Below are 23,902 nucleotides of genomic sequence, written 5' to 3'. Positions count from 1 at the left end.
GAAAGATGGTAGTATTGTTGATCTTTTTATTTTGGTCTGTGTCTTTAAATCTAACTCATGTAGGCAGCTTGTCTTGTAGTTAGATTGGTTTCTCTGAAGTCTCTTCTGACAATCCTTTGCTTTGCTTCAATCCATTATATGCACAGCAGTGATTATCTGTGGCCTGTGCTGGCTTTACTCCTGTAGTCCTCATCGGTGACTTTGTGCTCAGTAGGCAGGCTCAGGATTCCATTGTAACTGCCTTGTTTCCATTGCTATCTTGTTTTTTCACTTATTTTCTTGGTTGTTTCCATGGAAACTTCAACATGTGCATGCCTAACAGTTTAATGTCAGTGGTTTATGAAAATTTCAGGTGCAGTTCCTCAGCTTCTTCCTGTCTCATGTCACAAATTCTTCACACAGAGGAAGCCCACCTACATGGTGTTAATGGCTCTTTTGTGTCATTGCACGTGAGGCCTGATGGAAGAGTTCAACCAAAGATCCCTTGATACCGTCTTTATAGTTGATGATTTAGTGATCTTATATGTACTTTTCTCTTTGTGTGGATTTGAGCTACTGTGTAATGCCCTAGATAACCTGCCCAAGGGTTCTCATATAGAGTTTCCTTTTGGGGGTGTGTCTACTAATGATGAATTCTTTATTTTTACGTTTCTGGCTATCTTCTGTTTCTGTTTTCAAGTTTATTCTTTTTCTCCTATTTGTCTCCTTGTGAAAGTTTTCTATTTGTTCCTTTCCTTTCACACTCTGGGAATCATCTCCAAGGTTGCATGCATGCTGGGCAAGGGCTCCACCATTGAACTGCCGTTCGGTTCTCTAGTTTATACTTCTGCTGACTGTCTCCTAGGTGACTCTTTCATTCTTTAGCTATAACTCGCTAGCAGATTTCTGTCTCATGAGTCCAGGTGCCAGACTTGTTAAAGTACAGAGTTCTTGATAGCCTGTGTCCTCCTTCTGTGTGCTCTGTATTTGCTATCCCACAGGCCTTAATTTTGTTTTTTATTTGAAAACCAGATGTTTTAAGTACTGTACTATGGTAATTCTAGACCTCATCTTTTCTCCCACTAGTCAGTTTGGTGCCATTCACTGAATTCCCTCAACTGATTTGTAAAGTTTGTTGTCATGCCCTTTGAAGTCTCTGGTCCATTAGCAGAGTGATTAGCAAATGACAGGCAGAGATCCAAACTAGCAGGTCTGCTAACCTCTTTAGCAGCAAGCGTGGTGGTGATCTTGGAATAGTGCTCTGTGAGGCTGTTCTCAGCTGTCCTCTGACCTTGAGCAGCTGCACGTGTGGCATTGAAGTCACAGATTTTTCCTCTGCATGTGTGCCAACCTGCAAATGTGTGGTCTTTCTGATCCCTAAGAGGACATCCGAGGCTTTCAGGGTGTTCTGGTGGCGTCTCCGTCCCAGTTTGTTTGGTGCTTTGACCATTGCCTTTTTATCTCCAAGTGATGTGCCCCAACTATTACCAATGGCTTTTGTATCTCCACAAAGAGTTCTAATTCATACACACACACACACACACACACACACACACACACACACACACACACACACAAACCAGGAGATGGCCCAGCAGTTAAGAGCACTGGCTGTTCTGGCAGAAGTCCCACATTTGATTCACAGCATCCACATAACAGCTTACAAACTTCTGTAACTCTAGTTCCAGGGCATCTGGCTCCTTATTCTGGCCTCCCTGGTCACCAAGTATATATGCAGAAAACAGACCTATGTGAGCTAAAACACCTATACAGATGATGATGATGATGGACACCAATAACAATAGTAATTAATGAAAAAATAAAAAGGACAGACCTGGCAGTAGTACTTCTAGGGATCCATAGTCGTGCATGCCTTCTCCCAAGATGGTTCTGAGTTGTCTCAGATTCATCTTTGCTGGCGGCTGCCGTGCACAGGGGCACAGTTGATGATGGTTTCTCCAGGTTATGGTGGCTCTAGAGAGAAGGTGTTGAAAGTAAAGCAAGTTGCACTAACAGAGTCTCTTGCTGAGACTCAGCCATTTTTTGAACAAATGCTTCAGATGGGCTGCAGATCTTTCTAATGTTTGGGTCTCCCTTGGAGTCGATGTTGCCTGTTTCTGTTGATGGTTTGGTTATTTTTGTGCCACTGAAGATCATTACCGCTGTTTGCAGTGCTGGGCTTTGAGCCCAAGGCTGGGTGCATGCGAGGCAAGAGCTGTGTCTTAGCTTCCTTATTAGTTTGAATCTCAAGGTTTACTATTTCAGACATAAAATATTTCATTTCATATTAAGGAGCAATGTAGGGTTGAGAGAGAACCCTCGGGTTCACTTTGATATTTAGCCCATTACCAAGGTTTGTATTCAAATTCTTTATTTCATACTGTTATTTAGCTATTGTCATCTTTAGTCCTGTTGCTGCATCTCAGTTCCTTGTTTCTTAGTCTCCTTCCTTCCATGGCTATACAACCAGTCTGTCATAGTAACTCGGCATAGTACCTGATAGAGGTGACGTGCTGCGGCATCTAGTGTTGGTGAGATGGTGATGGGATGATGGCAGGGATCAGCGTGCTTGAATGCAGAGACTGGAGAAGTCCATTGGAAGCAAGGATGGGCAATGCCAATAGGATCCTAAATAGCTTTGTGTATGTTTTTAATTATGTGTGTGTGTACATTGTGTGTGTGTGTGTGATATATATATATCAAGTTCTGCTTAATTTTAAAAAGTATTTGTCAGAGCCATAGAAATCTTAGAACTATATCATTAATCATAAAATAATGAAAAATACTGACTCAGAGCTCAGCATAAAGTCAGTAGACTGAAATGGCCGGGTAATGATGTTAGAGTTTTGTCATAGTTGAGCTGTTGTGCCCTAGTGGCAGTTTCTAGGTCCTGATCTGTCACTGAGGATAGACTTGGTATCTGCTTTGAGTAGAGCTTGAGAATGTGTTAGGTTCACCCACACAGAAACACTCAGTAGTTGCTTACTAGCTGCACGGATTGTGCCAGTCTCATGACAGTTTGGCTCATACTTCATGACAGGATAGTGTGGGATTTGTACAGCTAATTCTTGTGTGTTTTAATTAATTTTGTTGCTCATATTCTTAGGTTCATCAAGGCTTATAAGAAGTTTGGTCTCCCTCTTGAAAGGTAAGACCAGTAATAGATTCTATTCCCTTTTTTACTTATAGCAGGCTTTTCTTTTTTTTGCATCTAGATGCAAAATTCTCACCTTTGAAGAAGTTAGTATGAAACCCATTGGATGTGGCAAAGTGGGTCTGTGGTCCATTAGACAACCTGGCTTTAATATAGAGGATCTATGTGCTTGGTTTGATGCATTGTAGTGGATAGTATAGGATAAACGAAAATGAACAGAAAGGCAAACTAGTGTGTGCAGTCTTTAGACACTTCACATGCTAACAGTTGCAGATAGCTCATTTGTAAAGTAAACTCAGGACCTGATTCTTCTGATGTTTATGGCTGATGTTCTGTGGGCTATCCCAAGGCAAGTTTTGGTGATGGGAAATGGATGTGCTTTAGTTATTAGACAAGGTTCTTGTTGGCCTTGGATTGACCTATACAGCAGTATCTTTCCAGAGCAAGCACTTGTGAGATCTAGTGACATTCATGCAGTATTCAGAAAAGAGGGCCCAGTGTCTCCATCTTCTTCTTTCAGGCTAGAGTGCATAGCACGTGATGCTGAGCTAGTTGACAAGTCTGTGGCAGACTTGAAACGCCTGGGAGAACTGATTCATAATAGCTGTGTGTCGGCAATGCAGGAATATGAGGAGCAGCTGAAAGAAAATGCCAGTGAAGGTAAGTCAGCAAGTGTAATTCAGGAAGCAAATCTTCCGTATCTGGTGCTCATGCACTGCAATTTCTATTTGAGGGCTTTTAATAACAGTACTGATAGCCCAGGTGTGCCTGGTGCTTGCAGTTGTCTATTTTGAGTTGCCTTTCTGTGAGCTGTGTTGAGACCCCATCTATCTCCTCTCAGGGGAAGAGATTGTATGATGTGATGAATAAGGTGAAACAGTTTTCTGATGCTGATGTGAAAAGAGTAAACTTGCAATGCAAGTTTGAACAGTGCAAAGATGTGAGAGGGCCACAGTAGAGTGGTCAGCTCCGTGTTTTGGCCCTAAAGGATTATTATAGACTAAACATGATGATAGGTATATTGTTATATTATGGCAGTCGTAAGACATTTAGAGAGAGAGATTGAGAGTGTGTGTGTGTGTGTGTGTGTGTGTGTATACACATGAAATATAAGTGTTGAACAAATATGGACAAATAATGTAAACATTTTGGTTGTATTGAGATTTTCATGGCACTCTTAATTTGTTGTAATTGGATTGTACATACAATTTCTTTCCTCTAAAAAACCAGAAAAGAGTTTTTGCCTGATGCTCTGATTCTTTCACTGTGGTAAAACACCATAACTAAAATCAGTTTATGAAGAATTGATTTTGGCTTATAGTTTTGGAAGGTTCATAGTAGTTAAGCATGGTGGCAGAATCAGGAAGCTGAGAGCTCTCATCCTCAACTGTAAGCCTCAAGCAGAAAGAGCAAACTGGAGGTAGCTCAAGGCCATAAAATTTCAAAGCCCACACCACTTGACCTACTTCCACCAACAAGGCTATGCCAACTAAACCTCCCTAAACAGCACCACTAACTGGAGACCAAGAGTTTAGATACTCTATCTTGGAAACACTTTTTATTCCAACCGCCATATTGTACTACCAGGCCCCGATAGACTTGTTGCCATTTTATAATGCAAAGTGCTTTAGTTCCCATCGTCTGTCACAGTCTCAACACTTGTTTAAATCCAAAGTCATCTCTTTTAAGACTCAATGCAATTTGTTAACTGTAATCCTGTATAAAATAAAAAAGTAAGTTATGTATTTCTAGTATGTGAAGGAATAATACTGTGTCCTTGTATGACTTCAGGAATTGACCTGACTGGGGGTCTCAAGGTTATGAAGAAAAGCTGGGATCAGGTGAACTGGGCTCTGATGAAGGAGCCACAGCAGTGGACTCTCAGAGTGTGTTTATAACATACAGTTGAACAGGGAGGCAGGGTAATTGCATACAGCTGAGCAAGGAAGCAGAGTTATTACATACAGACAAGGAGTCATAGTTTATGGTATACAGGTGGATCAATGAGATGGGGATTGCTAATCTCTGATGGGGAGCAGTGTTCAGACCATAAGTATCCAGGGGGAGGGGGAGAACTGTGGCGGACAATTTCTGTACGCGCTGTCAGTCTTTTCACTCAGACCCATAGGAAGACTTTGCCATAGCTCTGAACCTCAACTGGGGAAGGTTTGCAGCTCCTCTAAGGTAGAGGCTTTGGAGTCTTTGACATGACTGACCATGTCAGCAGCACTCAGAGTGTCCTGTCTGCTCCCCACAGGACAGAATATACATTACCATTGCAAAAGGTAGGAATGTAGACATAGGAAATACTGGATCAAAGCAAGACCAAAATCCACGAGGGTAAACACCAAATCTTGGAGCTTTCTTGTCCTATATCAGTGGATCTACTCCTCCAGCTTTGCTGTCTGTCTCAGACATCTATCTTTTCAGCTGGTTCCATTCCCTGTATGTACTTTTGTAGGCGGTTGTCTCATGGCGTGGCATCTCCTCATCATTTTTGAGTCTGCATTACAATCCAAGATTCATCTTCACAGCTTCACACGTGGCTTCTCCCAGCTTGGAAGAGATTTCTGTTCCACATGCTGCCTGGCTTCAGTGGCTATCTGAAGTCATGGAGGAGGAATTCATATATCTCCACTCTTGGATCTGTCATGCCTCTAAAGCCGTTATCACATGGAGGACACTGCTGCGTTTGCTTAGTTAGGATGGGCTCTCCTGCACCTGAACCAAGATAGTAGGAGCTTTGGTTTGCAGCTGCTTTCTAGGAGCCGAAAACTCCTTAGGCCTTTTTGCAAATTGGAAGCTTACCTGAGTAGATCTTGCCCTAAGACTCCTTCTCTGTGTGAAGGTCTCTTCCTTAGTGGCCCTTATCCCTAACAATTGCAGCCTTTGTTAAAACATGCCTTGGTTGGAACACTACGTTTCCTGGGGACCCTTTTCTCTCCAGATAGTTCAGTTTGTGTTTTTCTGCCCACTTGACTCTTTTTCATCTTAGACTTGAATAAATGTCAATAATAACTATGCCTCAGCCTCGACATTATTCAGGCTTGAAATTTCCTCCACCAAATAAATTGTTCATTATTTGATGTATAGACCAGATTGGTTTCACACCCAAACAAGGTCTCTGCCTTCCAGTGCTGCTGTGCCACTCCTCCTGCTCATTACTCTATAATTTACCCGAGGCAAGTTCTTAGGACAAGGGCAGAAGACAGCCAGCTTCTTACTAAAATATCACAAGAGTGGCCTGTGGTCCAGCTTCTACTATTGTCCTCTCTGAAACGTTTTGAGTTTGGCCTCCATAGTCTACATTGCTTGCAGTGCTATGTCGTCTGGGCTCATACTTGAGTGGCAAATTAATTTCTGCATGTGGTGTTCAGCTGTTTGGATGTCTTCCATATTCCTCTGAAACCCAACATGGTCTGGTTCTTCATAGCAGCAGAGCATGCGCTGTCTTTGTTTGCTCCTCAGTCATACGATGACACACTGACCAAAATCATGTTGGTAGGATCGGGTTTCTTATAGTTTATAATTCAGAGTTCATTATCAAAGGACTCAGGCAAGCAACTCAAGCAGGAGCAGAGGCAGGAGCATGGAGGAACAGTCTTTTCTTGCTTCCTTCCCGTGCTTCCTCAGCTTGCTTTTCTTATATAACCTAGGACCAACCCGCTCAGGGTTGCCACCATCCAAAGTGGGTTGAGTCTTTACACATCAGTCATTAATCAAGAAAATGCCCAGCCGGGCTGTGATAGCACACATATTTAATCTCAGCACTCAGGTGAATCTCTGTGAGTTCGAGGCCAGCCTGATCTACAGAGTGAGTTCCAGGACAGCCAGGGCTACACAGAGAAACCCTGCCTCAATAAACAAACAAACAAACAAACAAATAAAATTAAATTTTAAAAAAAGGAAAAGAGAAGAAAGTTCCCCCAAGACAGGCCTCCAGACCAGTCTGTTGGAGATAACTCATTTGAGAATTCTCTCTTCCCCGATGACTCTAGCAGGTATCACTGAAAATATTAGCCAGCACCCCCTTCAGAAGAAAAACAGGGTTTTATAAGCAGGGCACTGAAGTGGTCACTCAGAAAGACAGGTGTCCTCATGGGTTCTCGAGGCCTTGTCCGTCTGGATCACTTCCCCCTTTCTTTTCTTCCTCCTTGTCCTGCTTAGTAGCACAAACAGTTCTCCCCTGGGGAGGTCAGGGTCAGGAGGCAGCTGGTTGTCTGGAAGTCCCATTCTTCTTTTTCTTAGTTACTACCCTCGGGTAGTTCACTGCCTTCACAGTAACCACAGCTTTGGAAGATGAACCAGTCCATACATTACAGCCGGGCAGCAGTTATATCAGAGTGGTTGTCTAGAGGCTGGTTTACAGTGTTAGCTGTTCTTATCAAGGAAAGAAAGAAATATTTACTCTGAGTTTCACTTTTAAGGATATTTTAGAAATTAGCAAAATTTAAAAATATTTCAGATATAGTGGAACTGTTTTAGTTTATTTTTGTAACAGAAATGTGATAGTTTGAATGATTTGAACACTCAACTTTAAGTTCATAAGTTCACTTCTTTTGTTGTGGTTTTTTTTCTCTTTTTTTAAAGTTTTATTTATTTCATTTTTGTGAACACACTGTCACTGTTTTCAGACACACCAGAAGAGGGCATCAGATCCCATTACAGGTGGTTGTGAGCCACTCTGTGGTTTCTGGAAGTTGAACTTGGGACCTTTGGAAGAATAGTCAGTGGTTAAGAACCACTGAGCCATCTCTCTCCAGTACCCTTATTATTGTATTTTTAAGGCCGGATCCCTGTAATCTAGGCTATCATGAATTCACTATGTAGCTAAGGTTAACCCTAACTCTAATTTACTGGTGAGATCTTGGGAGTGTATCACCATACCTGGTTTTACACAGTGCAGGAGATCTGACTCAGTTTCAAGTGCAGTCCCAGCTGAGAAATTAAAAGTAATTATTAAAAAACCAAACAAACAGATATTCCTGTTTCTTTTTAAATTTTTATTATGTTTTATTTTTATTTACACAGTGCAGGAGATCTGACTTGGTTTCAAGCACAGTCCCAGCTGAGAATTTAAAAATAATTATTAATAAAACCAACAAACCGATATTCCTTTTTCTTTTTAAATTTTTATTATGTTTTATTTTTATTTGCTGACAAGTTCATGCGAGTATATAATGTGTAACATCATGGTGGGTCCCCCCTCTCCCTCCACTGACTCCTCTGAACACTTTCCCCATGTACATCCAACATTGTTTCGTGACTCGGCGAGCTCAGCGAGGGGTTGGGGGCTCTTCAGTGGACCATCAGCATTATCAGTGGCTGCACCACTGAAGAGAATACTTTCTCTTCTCCCACAACCATTAGCTGCCAATTGCTCCTTCAAGATGGTGCGGTAGGGTCATATAACGTACTTTACTTTCTGTCTGTGGTGGAATATTGAGGGGTCTTATCTCATGCAGGTAAACCACAGCTGCTTTGAGTCCAGATCATTAATACCACACTCTTCCCTGGTCGCCAGCTCTTAACATTCTTTTCAGCACCCCCTCATCCCGCAGTAGTCCACCATATTCCTTGAGCCTTGGAAGGGTAATGAATAATAGAGCTCTCCTGTTGAGGGCTGAACACTCAACACTCACTCAGACTCAGCGCTGTGACCAGTTAGGAGGCTCTGCTCTCTGCAAACAGGATCTCCTTGGGCCGAAGCTAATGTATGAGTAAAATGTAAAAGTTTGGAAAGCAGTTGACACCGTCTAGCAAAACAACAGTAGTAGAGTCTCCACTAACCTATGACTGCCCCAGCTGTGGGCTGTTGATCAGGTTTATAACAACGGCATGGATACCCTCCCTGAGGAGGTGTCTAACTCAAGCAGAAGTGTTTGTGCAATCCTTATAAAACTCAGTTTCCTGTGTACTAGTATTGGCTGTTATCATTTTATAAACACAAGTCTAAGGGATTGTGTGCACTGTTCTGTTTTGTTGTTGTTGTAGATTTCCTCCCTTATTATAACGTATGGCCTTTTTTTCCCCTTATACATGTTCCTGTCCTTGTTATGGCTTATTGCTTCTTGACATTGACTTACCTCCACTAAACTTCTATTACCTATGTACTATACCAAGCATATTTAGAGGCCAGGCTCTACATTACATTTCAGTGTAAGATTATTGATTCTATTCTTTAAAATGTTAACATAATTATCTACCTGTTTTCCCTGCACTGTATACATACATTTCTAAATATCAGTATTAGTCCCGTGTGTATGTGTGTATTTTAAGACAGGATCACTCTATGTAGCCCTGGTGGCTTTGAACTTACAGGGATCTATCTGCCTCTGCATCCTGAGTACTGAGACTAAAGGTGTGCATCGCCATGCCTGGCCTTGAGTATTAACCTTATTCATAAGACTTCCACATGCAAAGCTTTATCTCTTTGCATGTTTCTTTGTGTTTATAATTCATGAACAGTTCTTTTTTCCATGTGTAATTGTGTCATCAACTGAATTTAGACTTTCTATTTAGATTTTTATTTTAGGGATCACCTTTCTCATTTTGATTGAACCGTCCATCTGCCTGTTTTAATTTCCTGCCTTTCTTGACAGGATCTTGCTATGTAGCGCTGGCTTGTCTGGTTTTCACTGTAGCTCAAGGTGGTGTCAGAGTCCTGGTAGTTCTCGTGTTCAGCCTCTCCAGTGCTGCCATTGCAGCAGTGTCATGCAGGGCTTAGTGTTGTCATTTTCTCAGAGATAAAAAATATTTACACTGAAACACTTCAAAGTCAAAAGTGTAGCAGAAAAAATGATGTAAAAGAGGGTTGTTGTCATTCTCATGTGCCTCTGTGTGGACATCCTTCATCTTAGGCCACTGTCCTGGTGAGGTTTGAATTTATTTTAGTGCTTGTTTCAAAAAAAAAAAAAAGTAACAGAATTTCATTGATGTTGTGTTCTGCATAGCGTGCCTTGTTGAGGTGGTCTTTACACTTCATGCTCTTTGTCTCTCCATTCTAAGTAGTGAGCCTTCAGTGTTTTGCCATCATCAGTGAAGTTACAAGAAATTAATGTACCCTCTTAAACATTGTACTTTGTATCTGCTGCCAGAGTATCTTTAAGGTGAATTTCTCAAACTGAGATGATAAATCCTAGAAGTGGGTCCTGGGGTAAATATATGGGAGTTTGCTTTGGTATGGCCAGGTTTTCCTGTGTGGGTCTGGTTTTACCAGCAGATGTTTGGTAGTGCCCATGGGCAAGGCTCACAAACAGAATGGCTTCTTAACGTTTTGGTATTTGTTTGTGAAACAGGTTTTCTTTATGTAGACCAAGCTGTTCTGGAACTCACTATGTAGACCAGGCTACCCTGGAACTCACAGAGCTCCACCATCTTCTGCATGCATAGTGCTGTGATTAAAGGCCTACACCACCATACCTAGCAGATGTTTGGATTTTTGATAGCCCAGCAGGGAAGAAAGGAACTCATTTTTCTTTTAGTGAATGCATTTGCATCTTTTAAGATAGATGTTTATGTGTTGTTTTATATAAACTGTCGATATTCATGTTCTTTCTCATTTTTCTACTAAGAACCATCTTTGTTCTCACAAAATAAAGTGGTGTCTTGGTTGTCTTGTAGTTGTCAGCTCAGGCTCTGGCCAGAGTGGTTTTATTTTCAGTTGCAGATTAGTTTTGATTTCCAGTGTACTCTTCTCAGGCCTCCTGTGCAGGTCAGTCCATGTGATTTCAGTGTGTTAACTGTGACCATGCACCCTACTCCAGCAGAGAGTGACTAAAGGGAAACACGGGTCACCTAAAGCCTGGAGCATTTAGGTTATCTCCAAGTTCAGCATGAGTCTGCCTTAAAAATCTTCAGCTAACTATACCAGGTGTACAGTAAAGAAGGAGAAAAAGAAAATTACGGGTATAAATTCCAATACATATTTCAAAACTAAATGTTAAAATACTGCTTAAAAATTTATTTTATAAATATTAGTTGAAAACAGTTTCTCTTATAAATTATGTTTTTGACCTAATAATACTCTATAGAGAGAGACTATCTCAGAATTTGACAATAAATAGCTTGTTCCCTTAAGGAATATAAAACTTATAACCTTTAGGGAAAGGACCAGGCAAGAGAAGAGGCCCGACAATCAAGATCTCTGGGGTTCAGGTTAACGTGAAGTCCATTATCCAACATGAAGAAGAGTTTGAGATGCTGCATAAATCTATCCCTGTGGACCCTGAGGAAAAAAAAAAGTGAGTGTCTTTACCGTACCCACATGGCTGGCTGGACATAGACTGAGGTTAGAGCTGCGTGTGGTTGGTAACACTTCTTTAACTGCTGGAAAGGCCCCTCTTCTCAGGCCTTTGTGTTCGAACCCCTGTAGGTACTGCTTAACCTGCCGAGTCAAAGCAGCACATTTTGACGTCGAGTGGGGCGTGGAGGACGATTCTCGTCTGTTGCTTGGAATCTATGAACATGGCTATGGAAATTGGGAGCTAATTAAGACAGACCCAGAGCTAAAGCTAACTGATAAAGTAAGTGAGTGCAGTGCTGGAGCTCTCTAGATCTTTGTGTGATATCTTTGTATTGGTGACTTACCTTTAACTGTTTCAAGAGGGGGTTTCTTTATTTTGGGAAAGTTACCATCTTTAGTGAACCGTGGCATGTCTCATAGATGATAATAAAAGGAAAAATGACAACCAGGGGAAATCATAGGAGAAATCTTAAAATTCTAATACTTCTCACAGGCCAAATTTCATTACAGCAGATACCAGGGTCAGTTTCTTAGGACTGAAAGCATTTCTGGGCCTTACTTTTGTTGGCCCAATGTTTAACCTAATTTTTTTTCAGTTCTGTACATAGAGAATGAGTGTCACCTTGGTATTTTTGTAATGAAGTTGTTCTTTCTTCCACAAAATTGAGCCTCCCACCCTATCTATTGCAAGTATAACAAGGCCATGCTCAGAGCTGTAAACAAGGGCAGCTGACTGGATGCACTCCATGTGTGGTCCTAGCAGGGCTTTGTCCTGGCACATTAAACACTGCTCATCCCATCTGGTTTTAGGAGGGTGACAGCACCCTGTAGAAGCACTGAGACCAAATCGAGTGTGGCCAGAGAGGTCCAGCTGCGGTAGATGGATCAGATCATGTCCTGGCATGGCTCAGTGCTCCGGCAATGCTCTAAGAAGCATTTTCAATCTAAAACGAAGCTTTAACCTAGCTCCAGGGAGTCCCTGCTCCTGGAAGGAGGAAATCCACGACGGCTGGGATGCTCTAGCAGACGAAGCCACAAGCCCCTCCTACCTGAGTTGTTCTACCCTGTTAACAGCACAGGTAGGAGCCAGTGGGAGAGCTGGATTTCTCCATCCCATTTTGTAAAACGAGAATGGCTCATGAGGGATTTTCAGTGACTGGGAGCCATGGACATGAGAATAGGATCTGAGGCTTTAATCTGTGTTTTGGGAGGTTGGGAGGGAAAGAACTGTGCTGAATTCTTTGTTGTCTCTATTTGTCTGGATTCACTAACCAGGCTGTGGGTGGTGGTGGGTGCTTCTCTTCCTTTCCTGTTGAAGATTCTCCCAGTGGAGACGGATAAAAAGCCCCAGGGGAAGCAGCTGCAGACCCGAGTGGACTACTTGCTAAAGCTGCTCAGGAAGGGTCTGGAGAAGAAGGGCACCGTGGCCAGCGGAGAGGAGGTGAGCGAGTGCATGCGGTGCCAGCTGGCCTTCCCTAGGGCAGTCTGGAACCCTGCTACGCTAAGGAGGAAGAGACTGGCCATGGGCACTGCAGAGCATCTTGCCCTCTCATGCTTAGACAAGAGACATGGCCATGGGCACTGCAGAGCATCCTGTCCTCATGCTTAGACAAGAGACTGGCCATGGGCCCTGCTCTCATGCTCAGATACGCTTTTGGGGTTTCCTAGGGCAGGTTGCTTGCTAAGAACAAAATGTTCATCTAGTGATTGAACATAATATCTTGACACGTTTCTTACAATTCCACTTAAGAATTGTACCAGAACAGTCTCCATCTCTTTGGACTGGCAGTGGTCCAGACCTGCCTTACTCTTTCCTATTCTGTGTCCTCAGTTGGGGCCACCGTTCTCATGCTTAGGTATCTGACTGGGCTGCTGTGATAATGGATTCCAGGAGCAGGCTGTTGGATTCCAAACTAATTTCAGAAATTGGACTTCAGTTTTGATTACACTTGTTCACTGAAAAACCCCAAGTTGCTAATGAACCCATTGGAAGTTTCTTTTCTTCCCCTCCCCAGGATGAGGAGTCGGAGAAGATAAACCCTGAGCTTATAAATAGCTTGTATGGCCAGCCTCTGTGTGGGGTGCTGCTTAGTGAGGTGCTCCTAGCTGTGCTCTACCGTGTGCACAAGAAGTAAAACATACAGGAAAAAATCACTGTGCTTCCATTTGGTCTTTTTACACAATGGTATTTCAAGTACACAGTATCATTCTGTAGATAGTATGGTGGGAATATAATACATGAAGTATTAAGTTCTAGAGACAAGCTGGATCATACTTTGATTGGATAGATCAACAATATTTTAAGCTTTTTCTTAGTTTTAGATTCGTAATTTTCAGGTGTTAATACTGTCATCTTTGATGTTAATTATATTTTTGTACTTGAATTGTTTTAACCTTTTCTGGGGCTTTTACCTTTAAAGTGAATTCCAAAAAATGAAATCAATAGTTTCAAGAAATGTAAAGTGGTGTAGCCTAGCTAGAAGCGAGGTTTGTTTTATTCCGTTTTTATTTTCTTCGAGGTATGATTGCTTATCCTTTTGTGTCCTAAGTTACCCTGTTTGGATTAAGTGGTTGTTACTGCATCAGCTGTTCAGAGGATTTCCGGTCCTGCTGATGGGTGGAGGCTGATCGTAGTTTGGCCGTATTTCTATTTCCTAGGCTAAACTAAAGAAGCGGAAGCCTCGAGTAAAGAACACAGCGCCCAGGCTAAAGGACGAGCATGGGCCGGAGCCGGCGTCGTCGCCGCGACACTCCGACAACCCGTCTGAAGAGGGGGAAGTGAAGGTACGAGGCCCGGGAAGTCGTGTGATGTGTCTGTTTATGGACAGAAGAGTAAAATAACAATAAATTGTCTATCTTACCTAGCCTGTCAGAGGAAAATACTTGTATCTTAGTCACTGCATTGCTGTGAAGAGATACCACGATCAAGCCTACCCATACAAAAGAGAGCATTTAATGGGGGGTGCTTAGAGCTTCAAAGGCTTGGTAGAGAGCATGGCAGCAGGTCATAGGCTTGGTGCTAGAGAAGTAGCTGAGAGCTACATCCTGACCCTCAACCAGAGGGTTGGGGGAGAGAAAAGAGAGAGAGGAGAAAGACTGGGCCTGGTGGAGGCTTTTGAAACTTCAGAGCCCACACCCTGTGACATACCTCCCCAATAAGACTGCACCTCCTAATCTGTCTGTTCTTATCAGCGATTCCACTCTCTGGTGACTTAAACATTCAAATATGAGAGCCTATATGGGCCATTATTATTCAGACCACCACAGTAGTTGCTCCTCTTACCTAAGCAAGCAGTTACAGATTCCAACATAGCTGAATCATGACAAATGGCAGTTGGTAATTCTCTTTGTTATAGAGAATGAAAGAGATTAGTAGAAACTGGTTAACTAGGGACTCAAGAATTATATTATAATGCAGTTCAGTTAATTGGAGGACCTTTAGAGGCTGGCTTTAGCCATTGGCTTGCCAGTTTGTAATCCAGTTTGCAGAAAGTGGAAGTGCCTTGTTACTCAGTGACAAGTCTGATTTTAGTCTGTTGAGTGTAATATGTGACAATGCCTCCGGAAGGGCCCCCAGTGGCTATAAGGACCAACATAGATTTGAATGCAAGTTCATGAATTCAGGTACTGACAGCCTCATTAGTACTAGCTGACACGTAGTAGGGCAGGTGTAGTGTTTTAATCCTTGGTTTTTTCTTTTTGCGGAGTAGAAACAATAATGCTGTTGTTTTAGGGGGTGTAGGTGGTCCTTGGGATCTAACTCAGGGCCTCATGCACATTGTACAAGTGTACTTTCCTGAGCTGAACTACATCTCATCAGTGCTTTTGAGAGTTACTTTGAGAATTGGATCAGAGAGTGGAACAATGTCTGCCTGTATAAATCTAGTGTACGGAGAGTTCTGCAAGTTCTGCAGTGCTGGTAGGCTCTGATTGGAAATGACTGAAGTCACTGATGAACCCCTGGACCAGCGCTGCTTTCTTTAGAAACAAACTAGGAAGCCAAGACTGAGAAATATGCGGTTTTCTGCTTCCTAGGATGATGGTCTAGAAAAAAGTCCAACGAAAAAAAAGCAGAAGAAGAAAGAGAACAAGGAGAACAAAGAGAAACCAGTGAGTTCTCGGAAGGACAGGGAAGGGGACAAAGAGAGGAAGAAGTCCAAGGACAAGAAAGAGAAGGTAGGTACTCAGCATCCAAGATGTCATAGAACACGAAGTGTAAGCCCTGGGAGAGCTGTCTGAGTAGATCTAGGAAGGAAGCTTGGGCTGCGTAAGCGATGCCTGCACCCTTCGTACAGGAAAGCGAGCTAAGCAGTCTGGAGCTGTTGTAATGTGGAAGACCTTTATTTGGTCTGCCATTACACACTTGGGCGGAAGTGTTTGAGATGAGATGAGATGGGACAAGTGAGAGAGAATCATGTACAGCTTCTTAGACTATGTCAGAAGAAAACAGTCTACATATACTGCAGACCTGAGGAGTTGAGGGTTCAAACCAGATACCACATATCAGCAGCAGACCCTGGAGTAGACCCGGCTAAAGGCCTTCAAGCTGGGAGCTTCTGAAGTCATTCCAAACCATAGGATTGATATGGTTTCATTACTTACTAGGTAGATATGAAGAGAGTCATTTGGAATGAGCCCTTAGCCATTGCTTCAAGCAAATCACAGCTATATATAACTCTGCCATTATCGACACCTTCACTGTTTTTAAGATTTTAATTAAGTTTTATGTGTATGGATGTTTTGCTTGCATATGTTTATATACTGCGTGTGTGTCTGCTTCCCAAGGATGCCAGAGGAGGGCATTGAATCCTCTGGAACTGAAGCTACAGGTGCTTTTGAGCTACCATGAGGGTTCTGGGACTGGAACTCTGGTCCTTAAGAAGAGTGGTCAGTGTTCATAATCCATGAGTCACCTTTCTAGCACTCGCCATCTTATCTTCTTGACGTGAACTTTTGTAAATTTCCCCGTAGACTGTGACTATAAATATAAACCCTGCTTAGCTCAGACCATCGGGTACCCTCTTCCCCCACACAGGAGTGTGTCTATTGCAGACTACCTTACCACTGAAGAACAGCTGTTAAAGTAGGTTTATTAGATGATTCAGCTGTAGTGTAGTGGAAGCTATTTAGGTCTCATACTAAAATTACTTTCTAGTTTTTCATATTAGAAACTATGCTATGGTTAACAGCATTTGCTGCCCTTGCACAGAACATGGGTTCAGTTCTCAGCCCCCATATGGTGGCTTACACCCATCTGTAGTAATTCCAGTTCTCGGGGATCTAATGTCCTCTTCTCACCTTGTGGACACTGCACACATGGACTACACATGAATTAAGGCTTTGCAATAAGAGGAAGCTGTGCTGGGGTTAAGGGGATGAAGTCTTTTGCATCGGTGTTCCTACAAAATAATGTTTCCTTTTGTTTTGTTTTGGTTTGGTTTGGTTTTCTGTTTGGTTTGGTTTTGTTGAGTTCTTTTCGAGACAGGGTTTCACTATATAACCCTCTGAGCTGGAACTCACAGAGATCCTCCTGCCTCTGATTTCTTTGTGTTGAGGTTAAATATGCTTGGCAGTTTCACATTTTTTTCATGTTTACTTCAGCTGGCTTTTCCCCCGGTGCTGTGGGCTGTATTTTGTATGTCATAAACATTACTGGTGCTGCTGCATCTTCCCCTTGTCCAGTTCCTTTTCCTGCTCCCACTCCTCAGAGCTCCTTCTGTAAAGTTGATGTGAGGCCACGCTGTTGTGCTTTTGTGAGCTCTGTTTTTTCTGTGTGCGCGTGTCTGCCTGAGCGTATTCAGGTGAACCATGTGCAGGCGGGAGCTTACAGAGGTGTCAGACTCCTTGGGTATTTCTTTCTGAGCCTCCATGGAGATCCTGGAACCACACCAGGATCCTCTTTGTAAGATCAAGCGTTGTTAACTCTAGGGCTGTCTTTCCAGACACACCTCCTCTATGCTTTTTTAAAATTTGTATTTAGTCTGTATCAAATTTTCCTAAATAAGCTGTGTGTGTGTGTCCCTCTGAAGGCTTTGAATCTACATAATTTTGGTCTCCATGCTTGTTTCTCTTGGCTTCGGTCAGTTCAAGTTAATATGCATTCCTGGACCAGATGGTAGCTGTTAATAAAGCTTGCTGCATGGTACTTAGGAGTTCTGTTTAAATCCTTAGTTTCTTCATGACATTTCTATAAATTATATTGATGAACTCGAAGCTGTAATTGAGTACCTTTAGACAGAAATGGGAATACTTAGAATTTAGCTATTAATCTTGTAAGTTTGTCTGAATTGAGGTCATCATTTCCCTGCTCTAGCAAAGCACTGATCTTGCAGAGGACCCAGGTTTAGTTCCCAGCACCCACCCACGTTCTTGTTCACAGTGTCTGTGACTTCAGTTTCTGGAGATCTGGCACCCTCTATGACCTCTTCATGTTCATGCACAGATGTGGTGCACATAAACCCATGCAGATGCACACACAGACACTAAAACAGTACCATCACCACTGTCACCAAATAAGCAAAACACACAAACAAACAAACAAACAAACAAACAAACAGAACTCTGCCTAGATTTCAAAATTATTTAAGTGATAATGACTCTTTGCAACTCTTTGAAAAGGTTAAAGGTGGTGATGCCAAGTCTTCAAGTAAATCAAAGCGATCTCAGGGTCCTGTGCACATTACAGCAGGAAGTGAACCTGTTCCCATTGGGGAGGATGAAGATGATGATCTGGACCAGGAAACCTTCAGCATTGTAAGTCTTGAACCTGAGGATGCTGATGCTTGGACACAGTGCTGGCTGTGTTCTGCCTTCCCCGGTACAGCCGCAGAGCTTCAGTTAGGATGAGCGTTGGTGTGTTGCTTTGCAAGCATGTGCTTATTATGTTTACACATTGTAGTTTGAACCAGTAGGGTATCTTGCACTTCTGTTTTTGAGTATCTGTGTGGGCCTGCATGAGTTTATGTGTACCACACTTGTGCAGGAACTTGCAGAATTTAGAGGGGTTCTCTGTGGTATTTGGGAAATAGAAATGTGCCAGGCAGGAAACAACATTTAGAGACCCCGTCTCAAAGAAGACATTTCTTATTCTTCTATTGTTTATAGTGAAAGTAGGATCCATGACCAAGCTGAATAGATAGATAACTCCCTGAGTCATGTTGATGCTCCAGTGATAGATAGGGTATAGAGGAGAGAGAAGGAGTGCTGTGGACACCCAATAAGAAGGGAATCTGGTCTGGTAAGGCAGGTCCAGGGAGTAATGTTTGAAGTGGGTTCTGGAGGAAATACATGGTAGTAGAAGAAAGGAGGGACACGCTTGCCAGAGTGGCAGGGGCACGCATGACGCATGAGGTGATAACTATGGCCCTTGAGACGTGCCAGTTGTTGAGGAGAAGGGCTTTCACTAATGTCCAAGGTGGTAAAGCTCTGGACTGTACCTGCTTCCACGCTATGAAGCTGAGAATCGGACCAGGACACACTCACTTCTCCTGGGAGCCTGGGAAGGGGCTGCCAGCCTTTATCCGTTCCACAACTCCATTCTCTTTCCAAACCTCACAAGTCATGGCTCACTACAGCAACTCTTTTCTGGCTAAAGAAGAAGCTGTCATTTTTGCAACGGGAAATGTTTTTGTCTTGGGCTGACAATGGGGGGAGAAGATTGACCCAATTCTGTGATCTTTGTTTGGCCTTTCTCTGTAGCCTCTAAAACCTACTTGCATATGCCTATGCTTTTCTTTCTTTGCAATGAAGACAGTTTTCTTACATTCTGTGAGCATTATGTTCACCTAGGTACTAGAAACGTATCAATGAATGAATGAATTGGATAAATGAATACATTCATCATTTCCCTGTTCTTCCTTATTCTGTTGTTTAGAAATAAAGTAATAACTGATGCTTCTGTGGTACCACTTTCCGGTTTTTTTGTGTTAATGGGTTTTGAACCAAGGGTCTTGTTCATACTAGCCACATAAGTGACTTAAGTCTGGTGGTACATGCTTGTCATCTGACCACTGTGGAAGCAGAGGCAGGAAGATCACAAACTCAAGGCCAGCCTGGGCCACATAGCAAGATCCAACTAGCTTGAGCTACAGGGTAATTTATCTGTTCAGTAGAAATCGTTGGTACATTTTTTTATTCCCACTCACTGAAACAGTGTTTCCCAACTCGTAGTGTCTCTTTATTCCATTATAAAAACTGAAATTAAATACTGAAAATGCCCGTGAGTTTCTAGCTGAAGAGACTACCACAGAGTATATAGTACTTTTGCTTTTTCATTATTAAGAAACTTTATGATCATGGTTTTCAGGTTAAACCTTTAATACTGTTTTACATTTGATCTTCTTCGTGGCCACAGCTCTCTTGCAGATGAGGAAACAGAACATTCAGAGAGGCTAAGTCAGGTATCAAAGGTCCTCATCTAATTCCAAATATGGTGATGGCACTTATACCTCGGAGTTTCTGTGTCTCTGCACTTGTCCCATTCCACGGGTGCTCCCACTCCTCCCATAGTGACACGCAGCATGAGGGTGGGTATGCTTTTCTGGGTCTCGGTGTGTGGAGCTGGCCAGCACTCTCTGACATGACTCTCTTTTGGCTTGTTGCAGTGCAAGGAGAGGATGAGGCCTGTGAAGAAGGCACTGAAACAGTTGGACAAACCTGACAAAGGCCTCAGTGTGCAAGAACAGCTGGAACACACCAGGAACTGCCTGCTCAAAATTGGAGACCGCATAGCCGAGTGCCTTAAAGCTTACTCAGACCAGGAGCACATCAAATTGTGGAGGAGGTAACCTAATCTGGCTTTGAATCTGCCCAGTTTGATTTGACAGTGTGCAAGTGTGCTCTGTTTTTCAAAATAGTTTTTCTCGTTGCTTTTGCCAACGAGATTCATTTGTTGACAATATAACCTTAGACTTCAGCTTCCTTTTCATGAAATAAGCCATTTTGTCAAGTCCAGCCTTTTCTTCTGATGCAGCAAGAATATACCATTAATGTGGTTTATATGAGGAGGATGATAATAATAATAGCAATAGTAATTAATAGTGATAATAATATAATAATAATAATAACAATAATAACAACAACAACAACAATAGCGGGCTTTCTGGCTTGTCAGAATATTTGCTTTAAACCCATAAGACATAAACCAGAGTAATACTTACCTCAGGTTAGTATTATTAAGTCTACTATAAGAAATTTGCTGGCTCCATACTATCTTTTACTGTTTTGTCACTGTGATACAATACCAGGACCACAAGCAAGCTGGGGAGGAATGTGTTTATTTCAGCTTATGACTCTTAGGTCACATTTCACTGCTGAAAGGTGAGGCCAAAAGCAGAGCAGGAGCCTGGAGACAGGAACTGAGGCAGAGACCTCGGAGCAGTGCTGCTCACTGGTTTGCCCCTCATGGCTTGCTCACCCAGAAGCACATGAGAGAAATGGCACCACTCAGTGGGCTGGGCCCTCTCAAATCAGTCTTCTATCAAGGAAAAAGTATACCAGTCCAGTCTGGTCAGGACTTTTCTCACTCTTGTTCTCTTTCCAACCTGACACAAAAAAGAGCCAGGACAGGTTCTAACACATGAAGCGAAGGAAAGGTTACAAGCACATGAACGTGGGTTCTTCATTTTCATCTCCCTAATTAAAGAACTCTAGTAGTAACTGAAATTAATTCAAGACATTACGACTTGCATGTTAATTTATAAACGGGTCGCCTATCCCTTATCAGAGATGCTTAGAATCAGAAGGATTTTAGATTTTGAAATACGCATAAACATAGGTAATGACATGTCTTTAAATAGGAAGCAAGTCTAATACAAAATCCCCCTTTGTTTCATATATACTCACTAGCCGTAGCCTACAGGTATTCCTGTACGGAACACTTAGTGTATCTGCATTTTGACTGTGACCCATCATGTGAGGGTCATTTTTCTCCTGAAGGATCAGTGTCAATGATTTTCAGAACAGGGACATTTCCCTTAGTTACTCAGAGCAAATGACAACCCTGGAAAGCAACTGTGACAATCGTCAAGATGAGACAGGAGGCCTGTAGTTTGACTTAGGGTCAGATTGGCCAGCCTGGTGAGACTCCAGGGATGTGACTTTGTAGCTTGTACAAAGCCCTGGCCTTAGTTCCCAGTACTAGAGGGAATTTTGAAAAAGTAATGTTAAGTGTATTTCTATAAACTTTATTTACCTTTAGCCCATGGTTAATGCATCTCTGTTTTAGTAGATTGGTTTTGAGTGAAAAGTAGGTTTTCAGAAATCTTGTCATGATGCTAATGACAGCATGCCACACTTTCTGAGTACAAAATATAGTTTTTCAAAAGTCATTTCTTCCCACTTAACACTGTTTGCATTTCCCCACTTTACTTAGCATATAAGGCTTTCTTTTTTAACAGATTGAAGGATGGTAGCAGGTCATCTCTGGCTTCCTGCTATGTATGCTCTTGGTTCTGTTGGTGTTTAAAACCTGGTCACTAGCACTTTTTTAAAAAAAAAAAAATCCTTGATTTTTAAAAGTTAAAAAATAATACAAGGTATGACTTCCATCTAAAAATAGGTATAGAAACAGTTTTAGAAGTTGTATGAAGGAAATGCCTACAAGGCTGGCGAGACAGTCCATCCGTCAGAGCACATGCTACTCTTCCAGAGGACCCAGGTTCAATCCCTTTATGGTGGCTCATAACCATGTATAACTTCAGACCCCCTTCTAGCCGCTACATCCACCAGGCACACATATGGCACACAAACACATTCAGACCATACACCCTTGCACATCTGCAGAAGGGTGGCCAGGGAGGCTGGGTGCCTCATACTGGGAGAGTAGATGAGCTAAGTGGAAATGGTCAAACGAACGTAGTCAAGGCTTTAGCAGAGGCTTGAAAGTGAACAGCCAGGGCACTGGGAGTATGTAGGGTCAGTTGTAATTTGCCAAGAAGCCGGTGGCTCTTTGTAAGAGAGGCCTTAGTAAGCTAAGTGCTCTCTACCTGACACAGTATGTTGACTGGTGTCCCAGCCCAGCCCAGCATAGAGAAAGTGTTCACTGGAAAGCTTGGATAAGGATCACTGTTGGCAACTCACTGTCACTTCCAGCGTCTCTGTAAGCACCTGTCTTTGTGCCATTCCTATGTATGGTATACAGCAATGCCTGGCTGGGCCTTCAGCAGTCTCTAAGAGATGACAGGCCGTAGTGACAATGAGTGCTAGGATTGTAGTGTGCTCTTGTGGACCCAGCAAGTGCAAGGACTTGGAGAACATTTTATATCAAAATTCAGTAGCTTACCATCTATAAAATAAAAATCACTTTTTAGCTAGGCAAGATGGCACAGACATTAAATTCCAGCACTTGGTAGGCAGAGGCAGGCAGATCTCTTGAGTTCTCTTGAGGAGAGCCAAGACTACACAGAAAAACCCTGTCTCACGAAAAAAAGAAAAAAGAAAAAAAAAAAAAGAAGTACCAGAACAAAACAACAACAAAATCAGTTTTTAAATTGTTTAATTTACCAGTACTATTTTTCTTTTAGGAACCTATGGATTTTTGTTTCCAAGTTTACAGAATTTGATGCACGAAAACTACATAAGTTATATAAGATGGCTCATAAGAAAAGATCTCAAGAAGAGGAGGTAAAATGCAAATGTAGTCCTAATTTATACAAATATTGCAAGTCAGTTCCACAGGAAACCCTTAGGTTTTGTTTTTCCCTGGGGAGGTAGTGATAATCCTGTGGGGTTGTTGGTGCCATTGGCTCTTTGCCCGTGTTTTACATGGATTTGGTACAGCCCAAGCAAGGTGACAAAAGCCAGCACCGGTCACAGAGTGTGTCACCTGTGACCCAGACATAATGTCATAGACTGTGATTTTTCATTATACTAGGTAATTTCATTAGTTTCTAACATACTCCCATGAGTAGGCAGACAGTAAAACTTTTATTTATTAGGTAAGATAACCAATGCATTAGAGCCAAATAGGGTTTTAAATCTTGACGAGGATCTGTTAACCTGTGATCTCATGACCTGGATGCTTGTTTTCTAGACCCTTCCTTCTTATGTATATCCTTTTTTCTAGCTTGTAATGTGGCTTGTCATAAGTCCCATGGTCATGGGCAGAAAATATATTTCCTATTCTTGTGCCCATGTACTTGGCATCCATCCAGCTTCTCACATAGAAGATTCCAAATTGCTCACTTAAAGGAGTAGACAATTTGCATTGCCCAGTAGTTGTTGCCCTTTTGTATAAGTATGGGCATGGCCATAAGGGTGAGTTGGCTTCTGCTGCAGCATTAGTTCTCATGCAAGCAAGCCCTCCTGTAGATCTGCTACCTTCCCACATGGGCCATGTCCAAATCAGCCTCTTGAGGAGCAATTGTGGACCTCATTCCACATTCACTAATGTGTCAGGCCCATGAACACAGAGACTATCTCTCATGTACTGCTGTGCCTTCAGCATCTGTAGTCATGCCAGGGCCAGTAGTTGTAATGTGAACTTAATGTATTATTGACCTGAGAATTATACCCTCAAACAGTTC

At 42.4% G+C, this 23,902-nt stretch overlaps 1 protein-coding gene across 5 annotated transcripts in view; it reads left to right on the top strand.

Moving 5' to 3' along the window:
- Chd2 (chromodomain helicase DNA binding protein 2) overlaps nt 1-23,902 on the top strand; it is a 113,693-nt gene that overhangs the window by 73,860 nt on the left and 15,931 nt on the right. For all 5 annotated transcript variants that reach the window (XM_021189745.2, XM_029538535.1, XM_029538528.1 and 2 more), the window contains 10 exons: nt 3,086-3,127; nt 3,654-3,793; nt 11,238-11,376; nt 11,508-11,658; nt 12,697-12,819; nt 14,037-14,162; nt 15,414-15,554; nt 17,997-18,131; nt 19,982-20,160; nt 22,901-23,000. In XM_021189745.2, the coding sequence (XP_021045404.1) occupies nt 3,086-3,127; nt 3,654-3,793; nt 11,238-11,376; nt 11,508-11,658; nt 12,697-12,819; nt 14,037-14,162; nt 15,414-15,554; nt 17,997-18,131; nt 19,982-20,160; nt 22,901-23,000 (1,276 nt within the window). The remainder of the gene's footprint in view (nt 1-3,085; nt 3,128-3,653; nt 3,794-11,237; nt 11,377-11,507; nt 11,659-12,696; nt 12,820-14,036; nt 14,163-15,413; nt 15,555-17,996; nt 18,132-19,981; nt 20,161-22,900; nt 23,001-23,902) is intronic.

Source organism: Mus pahari, chromosome 1 (assembly GCF_900095145.1).
Source record: "Mus pahari chromosome 1, PAHARI_EIJ_v1.1, whole genome shotgun sequence".
Classification (NCBI taxonomy): domain Eukaryota; kingdom Metazoa; phylum Chordata; class Mammalia; order Rodentia; family Muridae; genus Mus; species Mus pahari.
This window is presented reverse-complemented; position numbering and strand designations above follow the sequence as displayed.